The sequence below is a fragment of the Mus musculus genome, chromosome 13, assembly GCF_000001635.26.
Source record: "Mus musculus strain C57BL/6J chromosome 13, GRCm38.p6 C57BL/6J".
NCBI lineage: Eukaryota > Metazoa > Chordata > Mammalia > Rodentia > Muridae > Mus > Mus musculus.
In genome coordinates, this window is record NC_000079.6 from 103760047 (window position 1) to 103783563 (window position 23517).

The window sequence follows — 23517 nt, forward strand, 5'->3', positions numbered from 1 at the left end:
TACTTAACACTATTTTCTTCCTAGGATTTGGAATTTACTCAAATTCTTATTATAAGCAATTCTGCAATTCAATAAGTTAAGCTGTCCTGAATCTGCAACCATCACAAAACAAACCTGACTCATAGAAGAACTGAACAGAAAAATTCCTGAAGCCACTGTGTATTATAGGCAAACAATTAACTGTCAACTACATATTAAAAAAGAGAAACAGGTCTTAAGGTTTCAGTGTCATGCATTTCACTTTTTCTTAACACAGCCTTCCTTTCCACAAATTGCCAATTACTATTTTTTTAAAAAGCCTTAATTAAATCAAACACTTTACAGCTTTTTTTCTAAGTCATTAGAATTTCTTTGTTGAAGATTTCTTACTTCAGTGGCCTGTCTCCAAACATAACTCCATTAAAAGCAAGAGCCCTTGGTACAGAATTTTGGTCTGCAAATTCCACAAAAGCAAACCGAGTTGGCTGAGTCTCATCACCTGCCATCCGAACAAACTTCACTTCTCCAACTTGTTTAAAAAATTCAAGTAGTTGATCAGCTGTTGTTGTCTGAGGAAACAGAGTGACATTTTAATTCAATAAACTCTTTCCCCTTTTAAAATCAGGTAGGTAAAGCAGTTAATGCTTGCAGGGGGAGGGACACATTTTCTTTAGTGATGAGGCGACTAGCGAGGTCCCCATGTTCCTATCAGTAACCCTTGCCTATGCTCCTGATGTCCAATCCCATTACACTTACTGGATCCCAAGAAAGGCATGGAAGTAGAAGAGGGCTAGCTGGGAGGAGAACGGGGACCAACAGGGTGGGAAGGGGCCAAGGGGGCAAGGGGAGAAATGAGTATCATCAAAATACACGTGAAAACATTATAATGAAGCCCACTAAACAATATATGCCAATAACCATAATTTAAAAACAAGTAAATAATACTTTGTCAACAGAATTTAAAAAAATAAGCAGCTACCACCACCCAGTTTCTTCTTAATTACCTGTGAATTCAAATTTCCAACATAAACTGTTCTCCTAATTTCATCAATTTTGGAAGGATCCACATTTCCCATAAGTGGCGGCTGTGGAATCTCTCCAAGTGTTGTAATATTTGGGTCCAGCGCTGCTGCTGGGATAGCTCCCAAACTGCTAAGTGAAACACCAAGCTACAAAAGAACAAAAGTAAGCTATCAGGTAGTTTCCACTGGTGTCCAAAGCACTGTTCTCTAACCTTGTAAGCAGTAGGTCAACCCTGCATGAATGGAAGAAGGAAGCGGACTCCCTTCCTTTAAGCTACATGTATCTGGTTTGTTTTTTTTTTTTTTTAATTTAATTAAATTAATTTATTTATTTTTTGGTTTTTTTCTTGACAGGGTTTCTCTGTATAGCCCTGGCTGCCTTGAACTTACTTTGTAGACCAGGCTACATGTATCTGTTTAAAAGAAAACATACATTTCCTTAATTGTCGGGGTATTTACCCACCCTTAAAGTGATACTAAAAATGAACAGTACTTTCCAATGTTCAGTATAGTTATATCCTGTGATCACCATAAACAGCATTATTGTAAACTGAGCCAATGCCTTGGAAAGAAGGGAGGTTAAGTTTCTGGGAGCCTGTCGTGACGCTATCCCTGTCCATCGAGCATTCAGTACAGAACTTTCTGATGCGTCTTTCTTTCTGTCTGATGGTCCCTCAGTTAATATATGTTGATTCATCAACACTGACTACATGACCAACTAAACAACATGAAACTTTTCTCCATTTCCATCACACTGACTAAGCTTTTTTTTCTTTAAATGCACTGTGTATGGGGAACTATCTAAAGAGCAAATTAACACACAAAAACAGAATTGCAAAGAATATGGCACTAAACAGACTACACTCACACTTGTCTGCAAAATGAGTACTGAGACACAGCGGAAGACACTTGGCTTCATCTGGAAATACGCACTTCATGGGACTCAAGCTCATCATCACCCTAGAGTGCGTGTCTGCTGCAGACAGTGATTTGGGGGTTTCAAGGCCTTTCACTAAGTGAATGAGTTCACAAACACAGAATCTGCGAGCGTTATCTGTATTTCGGTGATTCCAAACCACCAGCTGGGTGAGGTTGTAATCATTACTGCAGCATTTAGATTTACTGCATTAGTAACGGGATCCTTGTTATCAGCACGAAACAGTGGTATTACAGGATCCAAATTTTTTAAAAACTTAAGGAAGAAATGGTAGCACATAACAGTAATCGCCACGCATCAGAGGCAGGTGGACCAAGAAGAGTTCTAGGCTCTTTTCTCAGTACAGAGCTGAAAGGAAGCTGAGGCAACGTGAGACCCTGACTAAAGAAAAGACTAAGAGGAGGGAGGAGTCGTAGAGAAATTAAATGACCTGGTAACACCAGGCTCAACATCAACAAAATAAAGCTGAGACAGACAAAAGTTCAAGAAGAATCTGGAATGGTGAGCAATTTTTTATGTGATAATGGAAGGGGGGAGGAACAAAAACCACAGAGTCATCTTTTCTTAAAATTTAAAATTTTATGTTTATGTGTGCAGCACAGAGACTGAGAGCGGGTATGGGGCACCTAGAGGTGGAGCTCCAGAGACTGTAAGCCACCTCACAAAGGTGCTGAGAACCAGAGGCAGGTCCTAGGCAAGAGCAGTAAGTGCTCTTAACGGCAGAACCATCTCTCTGGGCCCCACTGACTAAGCTTTCTAGAACATTAGTAAAGTCAGTGTTAGAACACGTTAGGAGACATGTTCACCTTAAAGTATGTTTAAAGAGACAGAAGTTCTCAGAATTTTAAAGCATGTTCGCCATTTGACAGCAGTAACAAAAGGCTTTTAAAGAAAAGAAATACAATCATTTTCATTTCTACTTGTGCTACTCATAAAAGTGACCCCTGACAATGTGTACAAATACACTGTAAATGACTAAGATGCAACAACTGTTAAACAACAGCACTTTCTAAAGATGAAAAAAACAAGTTTACAAAACCACTGTCACTTACTTTTGTCATAGTTTCCAGTCTCATTTTTTAAAAAACATGTGAGGTCACGTTGCCTCTAATCAACTTAAATATAAAATTCAAACACCTTTCTATGATCTAAAGCGTACTACCAAGCCAGTGTCCTGCCCGGTCTTAAGCCCTCGTCCTCTCCCTTCGCTCTCCTCCAAACTGAGCAGCATTAGTTCCACAAGCACAGAAGTTAAACGAAAAACTGTCTTGCTCCACGGTCTCCTACAGTAGAATGCTGGATAATAATGCTTTCAGAAGCCACTTCTACAACCAGAACAAACTGACCACCACAATCATCAGGTTTACACACACCCTACGAAACACTAGCGAGTTAACAAGGCACAGTCCTTACCTGATAAATGGCCCTCCTTTAAACAGAGTATGACCAGAATCTTTCTCACACAAAAAACAAAAGCCCAGTAATGGTTATATTTTTCCTTTACTGAGAAATAAGAAGATATTAATTACTGCTTAATTCTACACAGCAAAAATGTAAGGATTCTGTTGTATTTTACCTTGTTTGTAATGCTTTTTCCATTACCAAAATTTATCTCCCTTAAAATGAACTTAGTCCTTGTGTTTCTCCTGAACTGAGAAGTGTAACTGGGCCTCCAAGTCTATTATCTAAAGCACTGAGTTTCCTATTTGAATTTTCAAATGTGAACAAGCCCCCAATTATTTCAGAGTAATTCCCAAAGCAACATCAACTGAGATGATGTGGGAAAAATTTTTAAGCATGGACTTTGAATGGCTGTCACCAAGCCAAACAAAACAAAGTAAAAATGTCTTACTCAATCTATGCATAGGTCAGTGCTCACACCATCAAGAGGACTTACACTACTCACTGCCGTCAGAGGACTGGAGGTTGGGATGGGAAGCAACCCTGCACCAGGTACCAGGCTTGTCATGGTTGGAGCAGGAGCCAGTAAAGAGAGGGCTTTGGCTTCTTCTGGGATTTTACCTGCAGAGGCAAGTTCCAAACATTAGGGAAAGCAGAAACACCACACCAACTTTACACTATGATTTTACAATTACCCTTGCACTTAAAAAATAATAATAATAAATGAATCTATCTATCAGATCCATACAAAGAAACAAATAAGAAGAACATAAGGCTTTCCTTTTATCCTGCTCTATTAGGAAAAATAAAAGTGAGCAAAACTTCAAAGACTAACAATCTCATTAATGGAACATTATTTTAAAAACTGAATAATGTAGACAATTATTTAACACTTTGAGCTATGGGTCACCTGTACTGGAAACTTAATGTTCATGAACCAAACGATATCAAGCATGGACGCTTTCCCAGGACGCTGTTTTCGCGGTGATCGAAAGTTGTGTTACACATGACAACCGTTCGTGTTGGCTGCGTCACTAATAGCACACAGAACATCAGATACAGAAAAGAAGAACATTTTTTAAAGTTTAATCCCCAGAAATGGCAAATAACAAATTAGTCAAAAAAAAGAAAAAAAGAAAAAAAAAAGAAAAGAAAAAAAAAGGAAAAAAAAAAAGAAAAGAAAAGAAAAAGAAAAAAAAAAGCAAATATGTGCGAATTGAAATTTGCTCTATAATGAGTGTCTCTATCCTGTTACTGAAGCTACCTACTTGAGAAGCAAACAATTCTAATAATCCCTCCAAAAGACTCCACTCAACCTCAAATAAACAGAGGAAAACAGAAAACTTGAACACATAATCAGCTTGAATTTAAAAAGGTCCATACCCATTCATCAATAAGGCACTTCACCAACTAATACCTAGAGAGAATCCAATCCCAAAGATGCCTTAGGCAATTGATAAAAAAATTAGGGACTGAACCAACAAAATTTTCCCTAGTCTCAGGAAACTTCTTAAAATACTAACTTTAGATGCAGTTCATGTATACTTATCTGAGAACAATAACTAACGCTTATAAATGCTTTTCTTATGAAGCCTGTAATTTTCTAACAGGAATAATAGTAAAATCATTTTAGTAATAGTAAAACCATTTAAGAAAATATGCCTGCAACTTAAAAAAAATTTATGAATTTTCAAAAAATTGAAGTTCATGATCTGCCATATTTGGTTTCTGAATTTAAAACAATTTGACAAAAACTAAAACTCATATTTTTCTATCTTCTTAGCCAAAAATGGGGAGTGGGTATATTTCTCAAACTTGATTAAATATATATATTACCATTTCTATTAATTCATTAAGAGTATCTTAAAACTGCATTTTTAAAAATCACACAAGCTGAAATCTACGTGGTAACTTTTCAAAAGCATTATGCCTTGTTTCAGTGGTAAATTCTATTTACAACAACCAGATGCTATTTAGAGATAAATAGCTAAACAATCTCTCCTGAAAGACCTCAAAGCACAGATGGAATTCAAGTTGTAATCTAAAACTTTAGATAATAGTTTTAGCTTATCTATAGAAAAAACAAACAAAACAGAATTACAGTTTAGCGGCTTTGGCAAATGCATACTTTCTAATTCTACAGCATCTAAATTTAACTAATTTAAAAAATGAGGTTATTACTTTTAAATTCTGGAGAACAAATTTCTTAACATGCAGAATGATAACAAGGTAAGACTTTCTGAAGATATAAAATAACAATGAACTACTACTATTACTACTCATCTACATATACCCATATATATGCTATTTATATTAGTTATCACATTCGTTTTATATACTAAACATACAGAGTTCTTTCTTAAGGCTTAAAACCTGAACACCTGCCATCCCAGGTATACACTCTATGCTTCGGTACCCTAATTTATTCACCTGAGTTACAATCTAGTAATGTGCTAAATTTAATATTATTTGTCAATAACCAGACCCAGCTATCCATTCAGTCTAGAGACTACACAGATAATAATATTCAACATGAACCAAGTTCATTACTTAGTACTGTGAGGCCTCAGCTCTGTCTTAAGTATTAGTAGGCTATCAGACCCACCTCATAACAATAAACTGTTAAAAATCAGTAACTTTAAGCTCACATTATTTCTGTCTTATTCTACTAAAGATACTCTTAAGAAAAATTCCATTGTACTATTCCAAACTCTAACTCTGTAAACTGTGTCCTCTAAAGCACCCCTGGAGTACAGAGAAGTGTGAAACAAGCAAGCATTTAGCATTTTCCCCAAACTACACTTCAAAACTGAGGCAGACATCTTTCATACTATTGTGAGTCCTCACTTCAGAATGCACTTAAAAAGCGAGTAAGTTCTGAAGAGTTTTCAACAAAAGAAATTCAAGCAAACAAACAAACAAAAAAATGCATGCAAATAAATAATGAACAGTTTTCTCCATTTCCCCAGAAGCAACAAAAGGCTTCATAACACCATGGTAATAAAAGACAAAGACCTCCCCCTACCTTCAGATGGTAAAAGAAATGCACTTATTTTCCTTGATGGTTTTATATGCCTACAGTTCTAAGGGAAGGACAAAAATTATAAGGCATCAGTTGGTTTTTATGAGAGATGTAGACTTGGGGAAAAATATGCACTGAGCCCATCAGGAAATGTTCCTAAGATTCTCGTAAGTGTTTTAATGTTTGAAGATCAAAATGTACCTCAGCAACCCACAAGACCAGCCAGAAGGCCTGAGAATCTTCACAGCATTGCATCTAACTTAATGCAGGACAGTTTGGTTCATCTCAAGGTTGAGTTCTGTCAATCATTCCCCATAAGTTTGCAACATATTATGACCCTTAATGGAATACCATTCAGAAAGAACTGGAAAACCAGCTCATAGGTTAAAAGTGAAAGATTTAACAAAACAAAAACAAAAACAAAACAAAACAAAAAAAGGGACAAAAGAAAAAGAAATGAAATTAAAGCAAAACAATAAAAACAGAGACAGGGCGTCCATCTTCTGCGGTTCAGACTCCGATCTCATTTCCCCAATGAAGGTTTCACTTGGCGGCAGGCTTAGTGGCATGGCAAACAATGCCTAACTCAGGCAAGTGTAACAGGTCTGCCTTGGCCAGTCTAGTCATCTAATAATGCACAAATATCACATAGAGAAAACATACAAAACCAAATTAATAGTCAAAATCCATCTACCAGAAAATGTGGACATAAAAGTTATGACTGACGATTAGGCTCACACCTGTTACGTTGATCTTACTTTTTCTAAATGTTAACATTTATAAAAAGAAATCTGAAATGCACGTAACAACAAGAAGGTCATATTTAGACAAGTATAATGAAGGTATATTTTATTCAAAACGGCACACTTTATTAACAGTAGTCCCTGTTTAATGGGTATCAATACCACTTTTCCACTCTTTTCTCACATTACTGTCTGAACTAAAAAATAGCAAACTAAAAGAAATTAAAAACTTTGGTAAAATGTTTTCTGTGGCCTTTCCTGTTTACACCAGTGCTGCTTCTGTGGTGCTGAAGCAAGCACAGTCAACTGTCACAGTCAACTGTCCAGGGCAGCATCCACAGCCCCGTGCAGCTCTCAGAGCGTCCTGCACTGCAGACTGCCTTCGTCTGCTTCTCTCACTCTGCTCTTTTCTGCTTGTTTAATGTAACAATGCATTACTTTGCTGGATGCATAATCAGACTTAGCAGCTCTAAAAGTCATCAGCTATATCTGAAAAAAAAGTTTAAAAATTGTATCTTATTAAGGTACCTTAAGATACTTTATTAAGGTACAGATTAAAAAATGCAGTAAATTTTTAGATTTGCATGTCCAAAAAATAGTAAAGTTTTCTTGAAAAATAGTAGCATTAAAAATGCTTAAAGTTATAGCTGACTGTTTTAATCAGCCAAGTAAAACAAACTACACTAAAGCCCCCCATATCCCATAACCGTGCAAGTTTCTTATACATCATCTCTCTGACTGCATGGGATTACAGCAAGGTTCCAACAATAACTTAACATTTTTCCTTCCAAGTCAGTAAGGACAGAAGCCTACACTATACACTTTTCTGCTATTTCCAGTTTAGGGTTTTTCCTGGGCACTTTCATAGCATGGAACTCTGTAGAATTAAAACTTCTTCCTCTCTCACCTTACTCCCCAACTCGGGGCTCACGGTGCTCTTAAGACCAGAATCTATTGGCAAATCGTTTCCTTTTCAGCACGTTTGTCTTCCCTGTCTACTCTACCCCGCAAACACAAGAAATATGCTGTCCAATTCATCTGGGGGAGAAAAAAGAAACCAGAACTTCCTGTTCTGGGATTTCAAAATTAACATTCTGGGAGGAGCTTTATTTTATAATGCTCCTAATATTCCAAAACAGGCATTCTGAAACAAGCATAAAACTCCCAAAGTACAGCAAAATCCAGATGAGCTCATGATTTTAATGTAAACCTAGTAACTACAACAAGTTTTAAAAATCACATATAAAAAGTCCATTAAATTTTTTCTACCATACTTTTATGCTACAAAATAGTTACTATCATCTAGCAAAAAAAAAAAAAAAAAAAATTAAAATGTATGTATAAGCCAGTCAGTACTCTAAGTTAACTGTACATTAAAATTGTCAAAATCAACAGCCAATTATATATGAATGTTTCTGGAAAAACATAAAATTTTTAATAATAATTAGCTCTTACAGCAAGGCAAGACGTAAAATTTAACAAGTAACCAGAAGACTTTGGGCTTTGCTCCCATCTCTGATCTCACTCTCCGATGGAGGCTTTAAAAACTGCTTTCCAGTTACCCTATCCAGTAAGCCAATCGAAGAAAAAAGTTTTAGGTGTATAACAAAAATAACACTGAATATGAAATAATAGTCTCGTAACAATTGAGAGAAACTACCTTAAGAGGATATTTGAAAGAACAAACTGAGTATTTTTCAAATGAATATAAAATATCACAACCCCAATTTGACTGAGTATACATATTATACTTTACTTGGAAAATTCTTAACTCTGTCCTCATGAGTATATGCTTACATATACAGTTAAAATATTTTTTCATACCAACTTAAGCTTTTAAATTCTAAAAAGCTCTTTTTTACAATCTGTGAACTGGCTACAGAAAAGCCAAAGCAAACTATAGTAGGCAAATATTTGATAAATTTTCTAAATGTTCAGTTGCAAAATCTCAAATATCCAAAAATAATAAACTAAGCACTTCAGTACAATTTTCCACAGGTGTTTTTTTCTTTAAATTTCATTCTCGTTTTCACACACACCAATATGAGTGTGCACAGACAGACTCACACATAGAGTACTGGCCAATTTCCAGGAAAGCTAAAGGCTATAGTAACAGACAGGACAGATATTAAAACAATAAGAAAAAAAAAACCATAAGATACCAACCTTCTGCACAAGGAACTACTATCAGAGCTCTGTCAATAAAAACCGTGTTAGTTAGATGCTGGGCCACACCAACACTTGATGGGTCACGAAACTTAATATAACATACTTTGGAGGAAAAAGCAAGAGGTGTATTGCTGCAAGATAAAAAGAAAACAAATGGATTAATAAACATTTGCATGGTTTTATAATTTTCATTTGAAATTTCTTTCTTTCATCAGACAGATAATTTTTGTTGCTAAATATGACTAACACATGAAATTTTAACACTGACTAGTCTGACAAAAACAGAGGTCACTCTAGGGGTGCCAACAAATCAGTCAACCCTTGATAACATGTTATCAGTCAAAATCCCTTAACAGAAGTCGCCATCCTCAAGACTTCAAATTGTAGCCTCTCTCGCCCCTAACTGATCGCCAACATTTATATTACTAAAGCTGTGGTAAACCCATAACTAGTGTAGCATGGGAGGCCCTGGGTTCAATGCCACCAAGCTAAAAACAACAACAACAAAAAAAACAACAAAAAAAAAATAATGAAAACATCATATTAATCATATAATTAGATAATATGGAACCAAACAAGGGGTTTTTGCATGGCTTCAGGCTAGCAAAAACAAAAAGGTTTTACAAACAAAATATTATGTAATTTATTTTGCAAAATAGTAGACACTCTAGTCTAACTCATTATCTATGCTATTTCTCATTAAGTCACTGAGTAACTGTTTAACTAGTAATTTCAAAGTCACGTTTTTAAAAAGACTTTATTTTTAAGTGTAGATATATACATGTGAATGCTAGTGACCAATAAGTCCAGAAGGTATCAGGTCCCCTGGAACTGGAGTTATGAGGAGTTGCCCAAAGTGGGTGCTGGGAACCTAACAGTAGTGCGCATACTCTAACTACTGAGCAACCTTTGACATAGTCCCTCATGTTGTGGTGACTCTCAACCATAAAGTTATTTTGTTGCTTCTTGGCAACTGTAATTTTGCTGTTTGAATCTTAATGTAAATATCTGTGTTTTCCAATGGTGAGCTCTGTGAAAGGGTCACTTGATCTCCAAAGAGGTTGTGGCCCCCAGCTGAGATTACCTGCTTCAGAAGATCATAGTACAAAACATGGACAAATAGTTTTATGTATGCAATTATTGACTACCACAGCATTTACCTAAGGCCTCCAAAAGTACTTTGGATGGCACAAATCTCCAAGTCTTTCTTAGGAAGCACTGACATAGCCTGCAGACCTACCAATCACTGCTGATGATCAACATTTCCAAATGCATCTTGCTTAAACACATTTATTTGTAATTAAAACTTTTAAAGATAACCAACATATGTCAGAATTTCAAAAACACTCAACACAGCACATGTCTAAATATTACTTTAAAGCACAGCAATATGAAAAGTGCTTATTACAGATTAAGTTAAAAAAGTTTATAATCACAGTGTATGACTCCTTTGATTATACTGTATTATAATAGGCACATATAGAGGACCAGAAGAAAAAACATGCTAATGAAAGGAGTTTGGTGGAGTGATGTTAAGATCACAGACTTTCTTGTTCTCCATTCTATAAAGAATGGCTGCCATAGTTAAGTAGCCCAAGAAGGCTCTGGTAAGTTGAAAGCTTGTTCCTTGGCTACTGTTGTTTCTGAGGTTATCCAGCTGAATGCACTGGTAGGGGGTGGGGCAGGCTACAGCACCAGTGTGTACCTTGGTGGAGATTTTATCTTGTTCCTGGCTCCTTCCTGGGGTCTATTTCCTAACCACCTTATTTCTGCTTGGCCATAGGCTAACAATCAGAACCAGCTAACACATTATGAAGCCTTTAAAATCATGAGCCAAAGAACTCCCTGTCTGATGAGCTTAGGTGTTTGCCATGGCAACAAAATATAACAGACACAGCATATGTAATTTCTTAAAGTTAACTAAGTTACTTTAAGTAACTAAGTTACTTAAGTAAACAGACTTTTACTTTGGTTCTTGGAACTTCAAAAACCAGAAAAGTAGAACCCAGGGCAAGCAAGAAAAACTGCACAGGTGAAAATCTCCCTGGTGTTAGAAATCAAAGTAGAATTCCCCTTGGGGAGGTTAGTCAGCTGCAGGCAGGCACAGGGGAGCATGGAGTGTGCAGATGCTCCCCAGCTGTGCTGCTTGCTACACTACCATGTGTAAAGCTCTAAGAATTCATTCATCGCCACACCAGGTTCATTTTTCTGTATAAAAATTACATTACAATGATAAGTTTACTGAAAAAAGCAATTTGTATAAATAGGTATTCAGGAACTATGAAATTCAATTATTGTGCAAAAAGTAATTCTGGATATATAATTATCTGGCAACAGGAAAAAATGTCAAGTAATTCTTACTATGTTAAATGAATGCCTACATACATCCGTTTTTACATTCTATATTATCTGTGCAAGTGTATGCACAGGTGTACCTGTAGAGGGAGGTCAGAAGACAACTTTCAGCAACTGAATTCTGCTTTCACAGTGGGTTCTAGGACTGAACTCGTGTTATCAGCCTGGACCCATATTACTGGCCAGTTTACATTAATGTTTAATGTTTAAAAATTAAAATGAACCCCCCCCCTCCCTGATCTGTAGGATCCTGGCACTCACATAAAAGCAGGGTATAGTATGTGGCTGAGACACCAGCACTCCAGGTAGATCCCCAGTGAGTGCTAAGCCGGTCTGCTGGCACTTCAGATCAGAGAAAGACGCTCAAAAAATAAAGTGAAGAGCAAAAAAGGAAGATACCTGATGGGACCTATTTTCACATTTCACTAAAGAAATGTATCTCTAATTTTAAATCAAACAACTGTTCGACTTCTAAAAAGTAATCACAAAGCAATGTTTATATGATAATTAAAACAACTATCATTATCTTTGACAAAAGTACTACTGACTGAATTTTTATATATACTTCAGCCCCAAACTACAAGTATATCTTTAAGGACCAGCTAGCATAACTGCACTACGGAGAGGAAAACCTGCTAATAAAGTTTATCACTACAAAATCAGAGTGAGGCTCTACTCCTAAACTTAGGAAAACTAGGGAAGAGTTGAGTTTTTGTCTGGCAACAATTATTGCCAAAGGAATAATTGTGACATACTATTTTAAACAACAGAGCTTTTTAACCCCTTTGATCCTTAAACCCCAAATAATAATTTTTTTTTCATGCAGGGAGGAAATTGGGTTTATTCAAGACCATCCCTGAAGAAGACAAGGGAGGCTCTTTAAGATGCACCTTCCCAAATGCCAGTTAATACCCGGCAGTGTGTTACCCTCATTCAAACGGCATTCCATTGGGAGTGAAGAACATTCTCTAATATATTTCTTCAGACCCTCTAATGCCCCAAAGTTAATTTACAAGAGTTCATGGGCAGAACATTTTACTGACTGGCTTGATACAGCCCTCCCTCCTACGAACCCGAGAACGTAAGCTGATGGCTGAAAGCATCTTTAAATGTTAAGAGATACTACAAATGTTAGTGCCATGGTTACAGCAGACCTTATGTTCATGCACTTATGCAGGATTCTTGTCGAAAACATATTGTGCTTGAATCTCAGACTATCTGTCATTCTTCTAACCTGCATCACAAAATGTCAACATCATTAGATTCTTAAGTGAGGAAGGGGCCTTTTCTAGACTGGAGATAACCAAGTATCATGGTATTCTCCGAACACATACAAGATAAAAGGGGGAGGGGAGCACTATTAAAACATTGAATATCTTCCTCTTTTCTTATCTTTTGTTTTGTTTTTTGAGACAGTTTCTCTCACCCAGAAAGCACTGGCCACCAGGGTGGGCTTGAACTCAAGAGATCCCTGGCTCTGCCTTCTAGAGTGCTGGGATTAAGGCGCCTGGCAACGCGCCCAGCTAGAATAAATGAAAATTTAATAATCACCTGCACCAAGTGAAAAGAATACTGATAGGCAGTCACTGTTTTATTTCAACTTTTTTGAATGCATAACATTAAATAGTCACATCCGTAAGAAATCAATTTGTAGCCATTCTGCTACTTACAGAGAGTAGAGAGATATATTGTTCTGTGTGCATGACTATGAAATAAGCCAAAATCTTTTCCCAAAAAAATCGTGGACAACTTTTCCTTCAAATAATTTTAGCATAAAGAACAAAATACCGTGGCCCTTAGTATTTTCTTAAAGTTTATGAGTGTGAGAATGTTACGAACGGTAAAACCATTACAAGTTATCCGATTAGTGAATACTGCATAAGGGAAATTTACCACTTCAAGTACACTGCCTAAGAAGCGAGCGCTGGATTTTAAACACATGTACACAGTAGTGATAATTCTGCACCGATTTATACTTTTTGAAACGTCTGAGCCAGCGTGACCTTCTTGGAGAAGGAAAATTCAGGCTGTTGCCAAAAGGAGAGATTGACGTGATCTTTAAGATCGTGAATATGGGCTCGGTTAGAAAAACCAAAACGATGGTAAATGTCTAAGATCACCCCGGAGAACAAAAACAGCCCCGATTCCATGTTGTCATCCGCTCGCTCCCTCAGCAGCGCTAGCAGCCTGACATTAAGACCTAGAGGTCCGGGCGTTGGCGTTGCTGGCGTTCTCCACGATTCTCCCAGTGCAAAAAAAAAAAAAAAAAAAAGAAACGTTATAGGCATTTGCCATGAGGACTGTCGCCGGCCCACCTGCGGCCATCTTAAGTTCGGGGGAAACCAAAGGCCCGGGGCACCCAACTCGAAGGCCGGGCATCAACCACAGTCCCGGAGGCTCGAGAGAGGAAGGCACCCCTAAGTCCTCTGCAGGAACCCCGCGTGGAGCTCAATTAACAAAACCTCACCGCGGAGAGGCCCCGCGGCCGGCCGGGTGCCCTCATCAAACATGGCCGCCTAGGGAAGCGCGCCGTCACGTGACGCCCGCGCTCGCCCCGTGCCTCCCTCGGCGCCCGAGGTCTGGATGGCGGCGCGCCCCTCCCCCCGCCGGGCTCCAGCACTCACTCTGGGGGGTAGAGCCGTAGCTCCTCGATTTCTCCTAGGAAGGAAAAGAGCGTCCTCATCTGCTCGCTGGTCACCGCCGACGAGAGGTTCGTCACCTGAATCACCGTCGTAGGGAAGAGGCCGAAGCCTAAGCCCAAGCCGAAGCCGCCGCCGCTGTTCATCCCGGCCTCGCTGCTGCTGCCTTCCCGCTCCCCAACGTCCACGACGCGTCAGCGACGGAGCCTGGGAAGCAGAGGCGCGCGGCCGCGAGCGCGCTCCCGAGAGCTAATCCTCCGCGCCCGGGCACGTCTAGCCGCCCATCGCGCAACTCTCCTGCTCCGGGGGCTGCGCGCGCCGGCCGGAAGCGTCGCCCTGGCAACGCGGCGGCTCCCCGCGGGTCCTGGCGGCCGCAGCCCTGGGGTCAGGTCGCCGGGACTGTTGCTAGGCGTCACTAGGTCTTCAGAGAGGTTTACCTGCTGCTGCAGTGAGGGTTGCGGAGGTTGTGCCTACAAACTCCATCACTTCTCGATGCTTCTGTCAGTTAAGCAGCTCGGCTCTTTCTCCACATCAGGCGGAGGAACCCAGAGGCCTGGGCTGCAGTGGTAAAGGGACAATGACATCTGGACATTATACATTAATACCTGACCAAACAATAGCTTCATTATTAAATACAGGCTGCAACCCCGCTTAACCTATTTTCAAAATTGGCAGGCACCCTGATTATGAGAATTCTTGGAAATTTTCACACCAATTATGGAGGTTAGGGTAAATGAGTGAATGAAAGGCTTTGCTGTCAATTTATAACATGCAATTTATTTACTAGCGGGCCCTAATATCTATACTTTTAGACAAAGGCAGGTAAAAGACACAAACTGTCTACATGCAACTTGCACCTTAATACTGCGCAATCATTTTCAACCAGAGCAGCTATATCCAAAGTTCATGGTTCAAGTCCATTCCTGTGGGCCCACAATATAAAAACTTATTGGGGTCCTGGAGTTGCTCTACAAAGCACACAAACATCAAACTCAGTTAAACAGGGATGGTTTATATAACTCACACCACAAGCCTGATGGACCAGGGCAACAGCTCAAAAAGCTGAGCGCTGGATATTTCTTAATGGCCATCTTCTAAAGGTTAAAACCGCTCAAACCACAGTGGGCTCCAATGCAGGTGCTGGAAGGGCTGCCTGGTAGTCAGCCCTCACTCAAGCCATTTTAGACGTGACAGTTTATATTGACCTTTAATTTGATGGGTCCTACATGAAGCCTACAGTTGTGGAATTTCTTAAGATTAACAAACCTCATAACACACAGAACAGAACAGGGTATGTGATCAGCATGACTCTGTTCTGAGTCAAGTTATTTTTCTGTGTCAATGACTGGCAGGCACACTACAGCAACATATGAAGTAGCTAGCAGACATGGAACGAAATGGCTACAGCTATGCTGGGGGAGGGAGACCCCAACACATGTACTAATTATTAAGACTTTGTTGCCACAGGGCGGTGGTGGTGCAAGCCTTTGATCCCAGCACTTGGGAGGCAGAGGCAGGTGGATTTCTGAGTTCGAGGCCAGCCTGGTCTACAGAGTGAGTTTCAGGACAGCCAGGGCTACACAGAGAAACCCTGTCTCAAAAAAACAAAAGAAGAAAAACAAAAACAAAAAGACTTTGTTGCTCTTTTCACCTTTGTTCTGATGGTCTTAAAGCAACAGTAGAAATGAGGGTGTAGTTACATTGGTAAATGTTTGCCTTGCTTACTTGAAAGCCCAGTGTTGAGACATTAGACCCGAAACTGGCATAAACCTGTAATCTCAGCACTGGGGAGATCAATGGATGGACAGATGGATGATGGATGGATGGGTGAATATAATGGTAGGTTAAAGGGCTGGCACCTGATTGGGAAGCAAGGCAACGTTTGTAAACTCTGAGTTTCTGTTGTTTATATTCTTAATCTCTACCCACTCACACTACACTAAATGTAACTTTAAACTAACTCCCTTGTAAAGGAGTACAACATTAAACGTACAATGTATCTTTCTCATATTTTGTGCTTTGTGAGACAGATTCTCACTATGTAGCCTTTATTGACCTAGGAGTTACTATGTGTATCAGACTGGCCTTGAATTCATAGAGATCCACTTTTCTCCCAAGTCCCGAGGAATTAAAAGTGTATGTATTATTAAATGTATTATTTATTTGTTTGTTTGCTCATTTGGTTTTTCTTTTTTTTAAACAGGGTTTCAGGCTGGAGAGAGGGCTCAGCGGTTAAGAGCACTGACAGTTCTTCCAGAGGTCCTGAATTCAATTCCCAGCAATCACATGGTGGCTCACAGCCATCGGTAATGGGATCTGATGCCTTCTTCTGGTGTGCCTGAAGACAGCTACAGTGTACTCCTATATAAAGTAAATAAATAATTAAAAAAAATAACGAAACAGGGTTTCTCTGTGTAGCCCTGGCTGTCCTGGAACTCACTATGTAGACCAGGCTGGCCTCAAACTCAGAAATCCGCCTGCCTCTGCCTCCCAAGTGCTGGGATTAAAGGAGTGCACCACCACCTCCTGGATCTATAATGCATTTTTAAAATATTATCAGTGCAAAATAAAGAAAGGCAAGAACTTCTGTTCAGGTAATTGTCTCCAGGGGAAAAATTATATATATATATCAACATCCAGATTATGTCTACTCTGGCTGCAGTGTAGAGATACAGTGAAAGGTTGATGGAGATTAGAGGCAACGAGCCTGGGTAGGTACTCAGTGCAGTAATCAGCTTGAGCTAAATAACATACAAAACAAAGGTAAGTGGAAAGCAATAAATCATCCCAAATTTGAACAAACCTGAATAAAGTTATGCACTCGGAAAAAAGACAGTGACCATGCATTCAGTTTGGGCACAATTACAAGACCCCTAGAACTGACCACAACGAGCTTAGAACCCTGGCTCCAGCTTGAGTGTGGGGCAATCTATGGAAGCCGTTGCTGGGCTCTCTCCCAGAGTCTCTGGTTCAGTAAGCTGGGAGTGAGGTCTGAAATAGAAACTTAGGAGTTCAGGTGACAATGCCGCTGGGGGCGGGGTTGGGGTTGTGAACAGCGCGTTGAGGAAGACTGGTTTAGAAGGGTGTGAATGTAGCTCACTCAGCAACATACGGATCATCTATGGATGGAGAAGCACCAGGAGATGTTTAAGTCTCCAGTTTGGAGGATGGGTAAATGATGCCATAATTTGTGTCAAACAGTAGAAAGGAAGAACTGCAGTATGAGGAAGGAGCAGAGAATATTAAGTTCTATTGTAGACATGCTTATGACTTGAGATTGGAAGTAAATATAGTTGTGGCGTGGTGAAACATACTATTGTTCTATCTCTATCATATTATTATTCTATCTATGTGAGTCTGAGGCAGAATAATCAAGAACCTGAGGCCAGTGTGGGCGACATGAGGATACCCTGACTAGAGAAACCAAGAACTGAGTTCATTGGTATGTAGCAGAACACTTAGCTGGGATTCATAAGCTGCCGAGTTAAAGTGGGAGGGAAGGGAGGAGAGAGAAGAGGAGAGGGAGAGAAATGCATCCTGTCTTGTATATGTGCATGCACACCTGTGTTTGGAGCAAGACCCTCCCAGGAGCGAAGCACCAAGTCTTTACTTCTTCTAAACCATGGGACTTTTTCTATTCAGGATCCAGAAGTCTCCTTGTCTGTGGTGGGCTAGCTGAGGGTTTGTGCTTCTTTGCTCCTCTTGCTGCAAACCCAGGGTCTGTTGCACACCAGGCAAGCCCTTCACCTCCAGCCATAAGCATTTTGAGTTTTGTCCTTAATTGTTTCCAACTTGATTCTAACATAAGAAAGTTCCCTTATATTCCTAGACTTTATTTTTTATTTTTTGTCATAAATAGATATGATAGTTATCAAATCCCCCTTTTTACTTACTGATATAATTATGTGGTATTTCTAGGAAAATTTTCACATGGGCATAATGTATGATCCTTATATTTTGTTGAAATTCTTATCTTCATGTTGAATGTGTGTGTAATTTATTATGTATTGATAGACATGTATTCAAATGATACATTGTTTTTCCTTCATTTGAGAAAGACTCTTAATATATAACCCTGGCTGGTTTCAAACTTATGATTTCCTGACTGTGCCTCTGATGGGTTGATATTCCAGATAAGTGAAGTGGAAACTTAAGCATTCTTTGGAAAGTCGGTTGGATGGTATTTTGCTGGGACAAACACATGAAGGAACATTTCGTTAAAGTGGACACAGGTGTGAAAGGCTAAGGCAGACTCGTGAAGGAACCTTTCCCTGAAGCAGACACAGGAGAGAGATGTTCTGCTAAGATAAGCACGTGAAAGGACACGTGATGAAGGATTCTTTGCTAACAACACACATGTATTGGTCTGCCTTACACTGCATAGTTGAGCTGCATTCGAAAGGACTCCAAGGACTGGGGTTGATTAGATGCACATTCTGAGGCAAGACCCATGCTGAGGCAAAGCACGTGAAGGACATGATGTAGGACTCCATGGAGTGACAGAGACTGAGCTTGGCTTGCTGGTACAACTAGCTGTGCAACGCTAGTGAGTTTCAAGTCTTCCTGACCTTTGCTGATCTTCACTTCCCTGAGAGAGGCACAGCTGAGAACTTCTCCTGGCCTCTGGGTCCCTCTTGCTGACTGGAGCCAAGGCTGAGGCATGGCTGTCTCTGCTTGGTCCAGTCACCACTGTTGCTAACTGGACTCTACCGAACTGGACTGCTGCTGTATCTGTGAGGTGTTTTCGAGTGGATTGAGCTACCACTGCCTGCTGACCTGTGAATTGAACTGCTGATATCCAGACAACACAGATGGGAGTTGCTCCAGAAAAAACTTGCTAAACAGGCCCACTCTCCCCCTCCCCTCCCCTCCCCTCCTCTGCATTGTTTCTTATCTACTACCTCAAATGGGTAGTAGGCTAAGAGAGAGGTTAAAGTGTTTAAGAACCATGATTTGAAATAGGATTTGAAAAATTAAAATTACAGGTAAGCATCACAAGTCTGGCTTCAAGGAACACCTTTTTTATTTTCAATTTCATTGCAATTATTCAATTTCCATAAGGTTATTAGTAGTATTCATTTTTTCAATCCTGATACAAGACCTTTCTAAAAAATCTTTTTATCTATGGGGTTACAGTTCAGTGGTTAGGAACACTTACTGTTCTCTCAGAAGACCCTGAATCAGTTGCCAAAACCCACAGGTTATGTATGTGTGTGTGTATGTATATGTACATATATGTATCTCTAGTTCCAGGGGATTATATGCTATCTTCTGGCTTCCTCAGGCTTCTGCACACATATGAGGCACATGAAACCATGTACATACACATAAATGTAAAAAAAAACCTCCCTAACATTTTTGCTACCATTGTGTGCATGTACACACATGTGCGTGCACATACATGCATGCCACAGTGAGCATGAAGATCAAGGGACAACGTTGTAGTCAGTTATCCTCTCCTACTCCACCTTTATGTAGGTTCCAGGAATCACTCAGGTTAGCCAGGCTTACACTGTGCACACCTTTAGTGGATGAAACCATCTTGCCAGGTCTACTATTAGTCATTTACCGCCTTAGAGCAGTGGCTCTCAACCTTCCTAATGGTGTGACCCTTTACTACAGTTCCCCCTGTTGTGGTGAACCATAAAAGTGTTCTGTTGTTACTTCATAACTTAATTTTGTAATTTCCGTGTGGAACTCTGGCTTGCTCACAGATTCATGACTGAGCTACTACCTTTCTTACACACCCCAAGCCCACCTGCCTAGGGATAGTGCCGCTGGCAGCGGGCTGGGCTCTCCCAGGTCCATTAACAATGAAGAAAACCCACAGGCATCTGCACAGGTCAATCTGATTGAAGTCACTCCTCAGTTAAGGCTCCCTCTTCCCAGGTGTGTAATGATGATAACTAAAGCACGCCATCCTTCTGTCACTTAGGTCCCGCTGGTTGATAATATTGCTCAAGACTTGTTTGTATGGCATGCTCTGCAGGACCCTAGACCATGCTCTGAAAGCATGGTGGTGTATAATCACGCACACTGCTGTTTCTGATGAGACCATATGTTACAGAAAGAGTAAACGCCCCCTGAATTGGGGGTGGGGGGGGTGGGGGGGTACGGGGAGGAAGATCTGCGTTGATTCTCTAGCACCCTCTGCTGACAATGTCTAGTATTGCACCACCAGGCGTTCGTTTTCACCATGCTGAAAATCAAGGATGAAGTTGGAGATGAAAAGCAACTAAATTTGACTCCTCTACTTGTTTGTGACCATTAAACGTCTCTCTGTATCTGTTTAAAATTCTTACTTGAGGGGGCTGGAGAGTGCCTTCACAGTTAAGAGCACACACTGCTCTTTCAGAGGACCTGAGTTAGATACCCATCACCCATGTCAGGCTGCTCAGAACCTCCTTGTAACTCCAGTCCCAGGGTGACCCAACTCCTCTGGTTTCTGTGCGCCTTGTTCTCATATGCACACACCTATATGCCTATATAAACTTAAAAAAATAATGAAAACAAGTCTTAAAAATTAAAATTCTTAATTTAACTAGTTAGCTTGCTTCTTGGATTTGCCCCCCTGTCTGTAGTCTAGTAGTGAAATGGATTGAGAAAAAAACAAACACAGCTCAAGCCGGTCAGGTATGCAAATCAATCATCGCCACGGCTGTATGAGACACTGAAAATTTAAGCAGTTTTCAAGTCTGTCCCAAGGGTACAGACTTTTCAAAAAGATTTGTTGCATTTGGGGTTTTTTTTTGTTTTTTTGTTTTTTTTTGTTGTTGTTGTTGTTGTTTTTCAAGACAGCCCTGGCTGTCCTGGAACTCACTTTGTAGACCAGGCTGGCCTTGAACTCAGAAATCCACCTGCCTCTGCCTCCCAAGTGCTGGAATTAAAGGCATGAGCCACCACGCCCAGCTGTTGTATTTGTTTCTTTCTGTGAATGTATGGATCTACCATACACAGGCCTGGTTTCCAGAAGCCAGAGTTGCATTCAGTTCCCAGCACAACAACAACAACAACAACAACAACAACAAAAAGGGAAAAAATGTTTCAAAATAAAAAACATAACCCAGATGATGTAGCATCTTGTTTTTCTTATTGCCCGTGATGAAATACTCTTGACAAATAAACTTGAAGGACGACTTATTTTGGTCCTATTTTGGCTCACTGTTCCAGGTTACACAGTCGTGGGGAAGTCACAGCAGCAGGCATCAGAGCAGGTGGTCTTCTTACATCTTCAGTCCAGGAGCAGAGAGAGGTGAGCTCTGTGTTCAGTTCACTTTCTCTTCTTATACAGTTCAGGGTCCAAGCCCAGGGAATGCGGAATGCAGCCACCCACAGTAGGCTGGTCTTCCCATGTCAGTTAACTTAACCAAGGGAGTCCTCCACAGGCATGCCCCAAGTTCTGTGTCTAGGGTCATTCCCTAATGCCTAGTTTATAAGATAGGTACATTGTGTTTATTCAAACGGCAAAGGAGAGGGAAAAAAAAAACCCCACAAAAAAACAACAACAAAAACCACCATAAAATTTCCATGAATTAAGAATACTGGGAGCCCCCTCCACACACACAAATACCTGGGAGCTTAGAACTCTGAGCCTCTCATGTCTTAAGACTCTACCACTTAGCTGCACCCCAAAATTTATGTTTAGGTTACAAGAAGGACTTTAATGATATGATGGAATTTCCTTTCAAACTACAGTGTTTCTGCTGTCGAAGAGAAAAAAAGAGTCTTCTCCAGTGGAGTGACACTGGTTCTGTCAACCACATTCCCAGGCAGTACACAGCCCAGAAGCAGTTAGCCACCGGAAAAAAGGATTCTGTATTTTCACGTGCTTTTTTGTTTTTGCATTGTTGTTTGTTTTGATTTTTGTTTTTTACTTTAGAGGGAAAAACATGAAGTTGGGTCAGTAGAGAGGCGAGGCACATGCTGGCTTTAGTGAGGGGAGCATTCCAGATCCTTCTCTGTCTGTGTGAATTTGTTTTGTATTTTTTAAGCGTTTTATATTACTATTTTATGGGTACAGGTGTCTTCCCTGTGTGCATGTTTGTGTAGCACCTGTGTGCCCCATGCTCTCCCCGGCCCCAGTAGAGATCGTGGAGAAGAGACCATTCAATGGAGTTATAGATGATTTCAATCTGCCCTGAGAGTTCTGGGAACTGAACACTACTCCTCTGCAGCCGGTGCCCTTAACGACAGAGGCATCGCTCTAGTCTGTTTTGCTCTTTGAACGTGGGAGCTTGCTATCTAGTACAGACTGGTCTCTGTCTCTAGATCTGCTCCTTCAACCTACCAGGTGTTGGGACTCTAGGCAGGCCCCACCATGCCTAGCTAGTTCCCTGGCTGTTACAGAATATGAATTTAAAAAGTAATCTGCAAACAAATTTCATGTGTTCTTTTTCCCTTTGTGATATAAGGAAATGGAAACTATTTGATAAACCAGAATTAAGTTTCTCTACATTTAGAGGTAAGAATGTAATTGAAGGAAGCCGGGTGTTGGCATATTGTTTTATTATTTTGCTGGGTTCTTATATTTCTATGCCCCCCCCCTCCCAGTATGTAGGAGAGAAAGAAGGTTAGAGGGGAAGGGAGGGGGGCGTAGATCTCCTTCAGCTAACAAAAGAGACTACTTCCTGCTGAATAGGGACATTGAGTTCCATGGGAGCAAGTCCAATCTTTGTGATCTAACTTCTTGATGCTCTCAAACACTTGACAAACCACAACAGCAGCCAAGAGCAACAGTGTTCTTGGAGCATCCTCTCTGGGGCTCTCTCATTCACACCCTTTTCAGAGTCCCCAGAATTAAAGTATCTGCAGGTAGCAAAGATCACACCCTTGTTAAAGGAGACAAATCACCTGCCATGACGGAGCCTCTTATCCCACACCTGGGATTAAAACAAAAACACAGTCACATAAAACAACTGGGTTTTTTAAGAAACCAAAAACTCTTAACTGCAGGGGGTAGCAGTGAATGACTTTAATCCTAGCACTCAAGAGGCACGGGCAGGTGTATCTCTGAGTTCTAGGCCAGCCTGGTTCACAAAGTGAGTTCCAGGACAGTCAGGGCTTTTACACAGAAAAACCCTGCCCCATAAACAAAATAAAACAATGAAAGAATAATAGATCCTTAGAATTCATAAAGTATATAGAAGCATAAAACAATTCCTTTACTACCATTCAGAAGAGAATATTAACAGCATGACATACATAAATATATGCATATTTTCCCAAAATGACCCTGTGCCAGCCCCCTAGC

General features: G+C 40.1%; 1 protein-coding gene and 1 long non-coding RNA gene across 10 annotated transcripts in view; one reads left to right on the top strand and one right to left on the bottom strand.

Annotated features, from left to right (window-relative positions):
* Srek1 (splicing regulatory glutamine/lysine-rich protein 1) overlaps positions 1-14570 on the bottom strand; it is a 36052-nt gene extending 21482 nt beyond the window's left edge. For 2 of the 8 annotated variants that reach the window (XR_001780780.2, XR_382731.4), the window contains exons 1-5: positions 14253-14570; positions 9271-9404; positions 3836-3960; positions 984-1148; positions 370-548 (exon numbers count right to left, since the gene is read on the bottom strand). Coding sequence is in view for 4 of the 8 variants with exons in the window: in NM_001361085.1 (NP_001348014.1) it covers positions 370-548; positions 984-1148; positions 3836-3960; positions 9271-9404; positions 14253-14413 (764 nt within the window). In the remaining 4 variants the exon portion in view is untranslated. The other 6 variants (XM_030247237.1, XM_006517607.3, NM_001361085.1 and 3 more) reach the window with 6 other exon arrangements.
* Gm52054 lies at positions 14571-19265 on the top strand. Of its 2 annotated transcripts, none has more exons than XR_003950659.1 (4): positions 14571-14990; positions 16471-16861; positions 17624-17709; positions 18401-19265. It is a non-coding gene; the product is annotated as a predicted gene, 52054 (long non-coding RNA). The 2 variants fall into 2 exon arrangements; XR_003950658.1 differs by having other exon boundaries at positions 14571-14833.
* The last annotated feature ends 4252 nt before the right edge of the window (positions 19266-23517 follow it).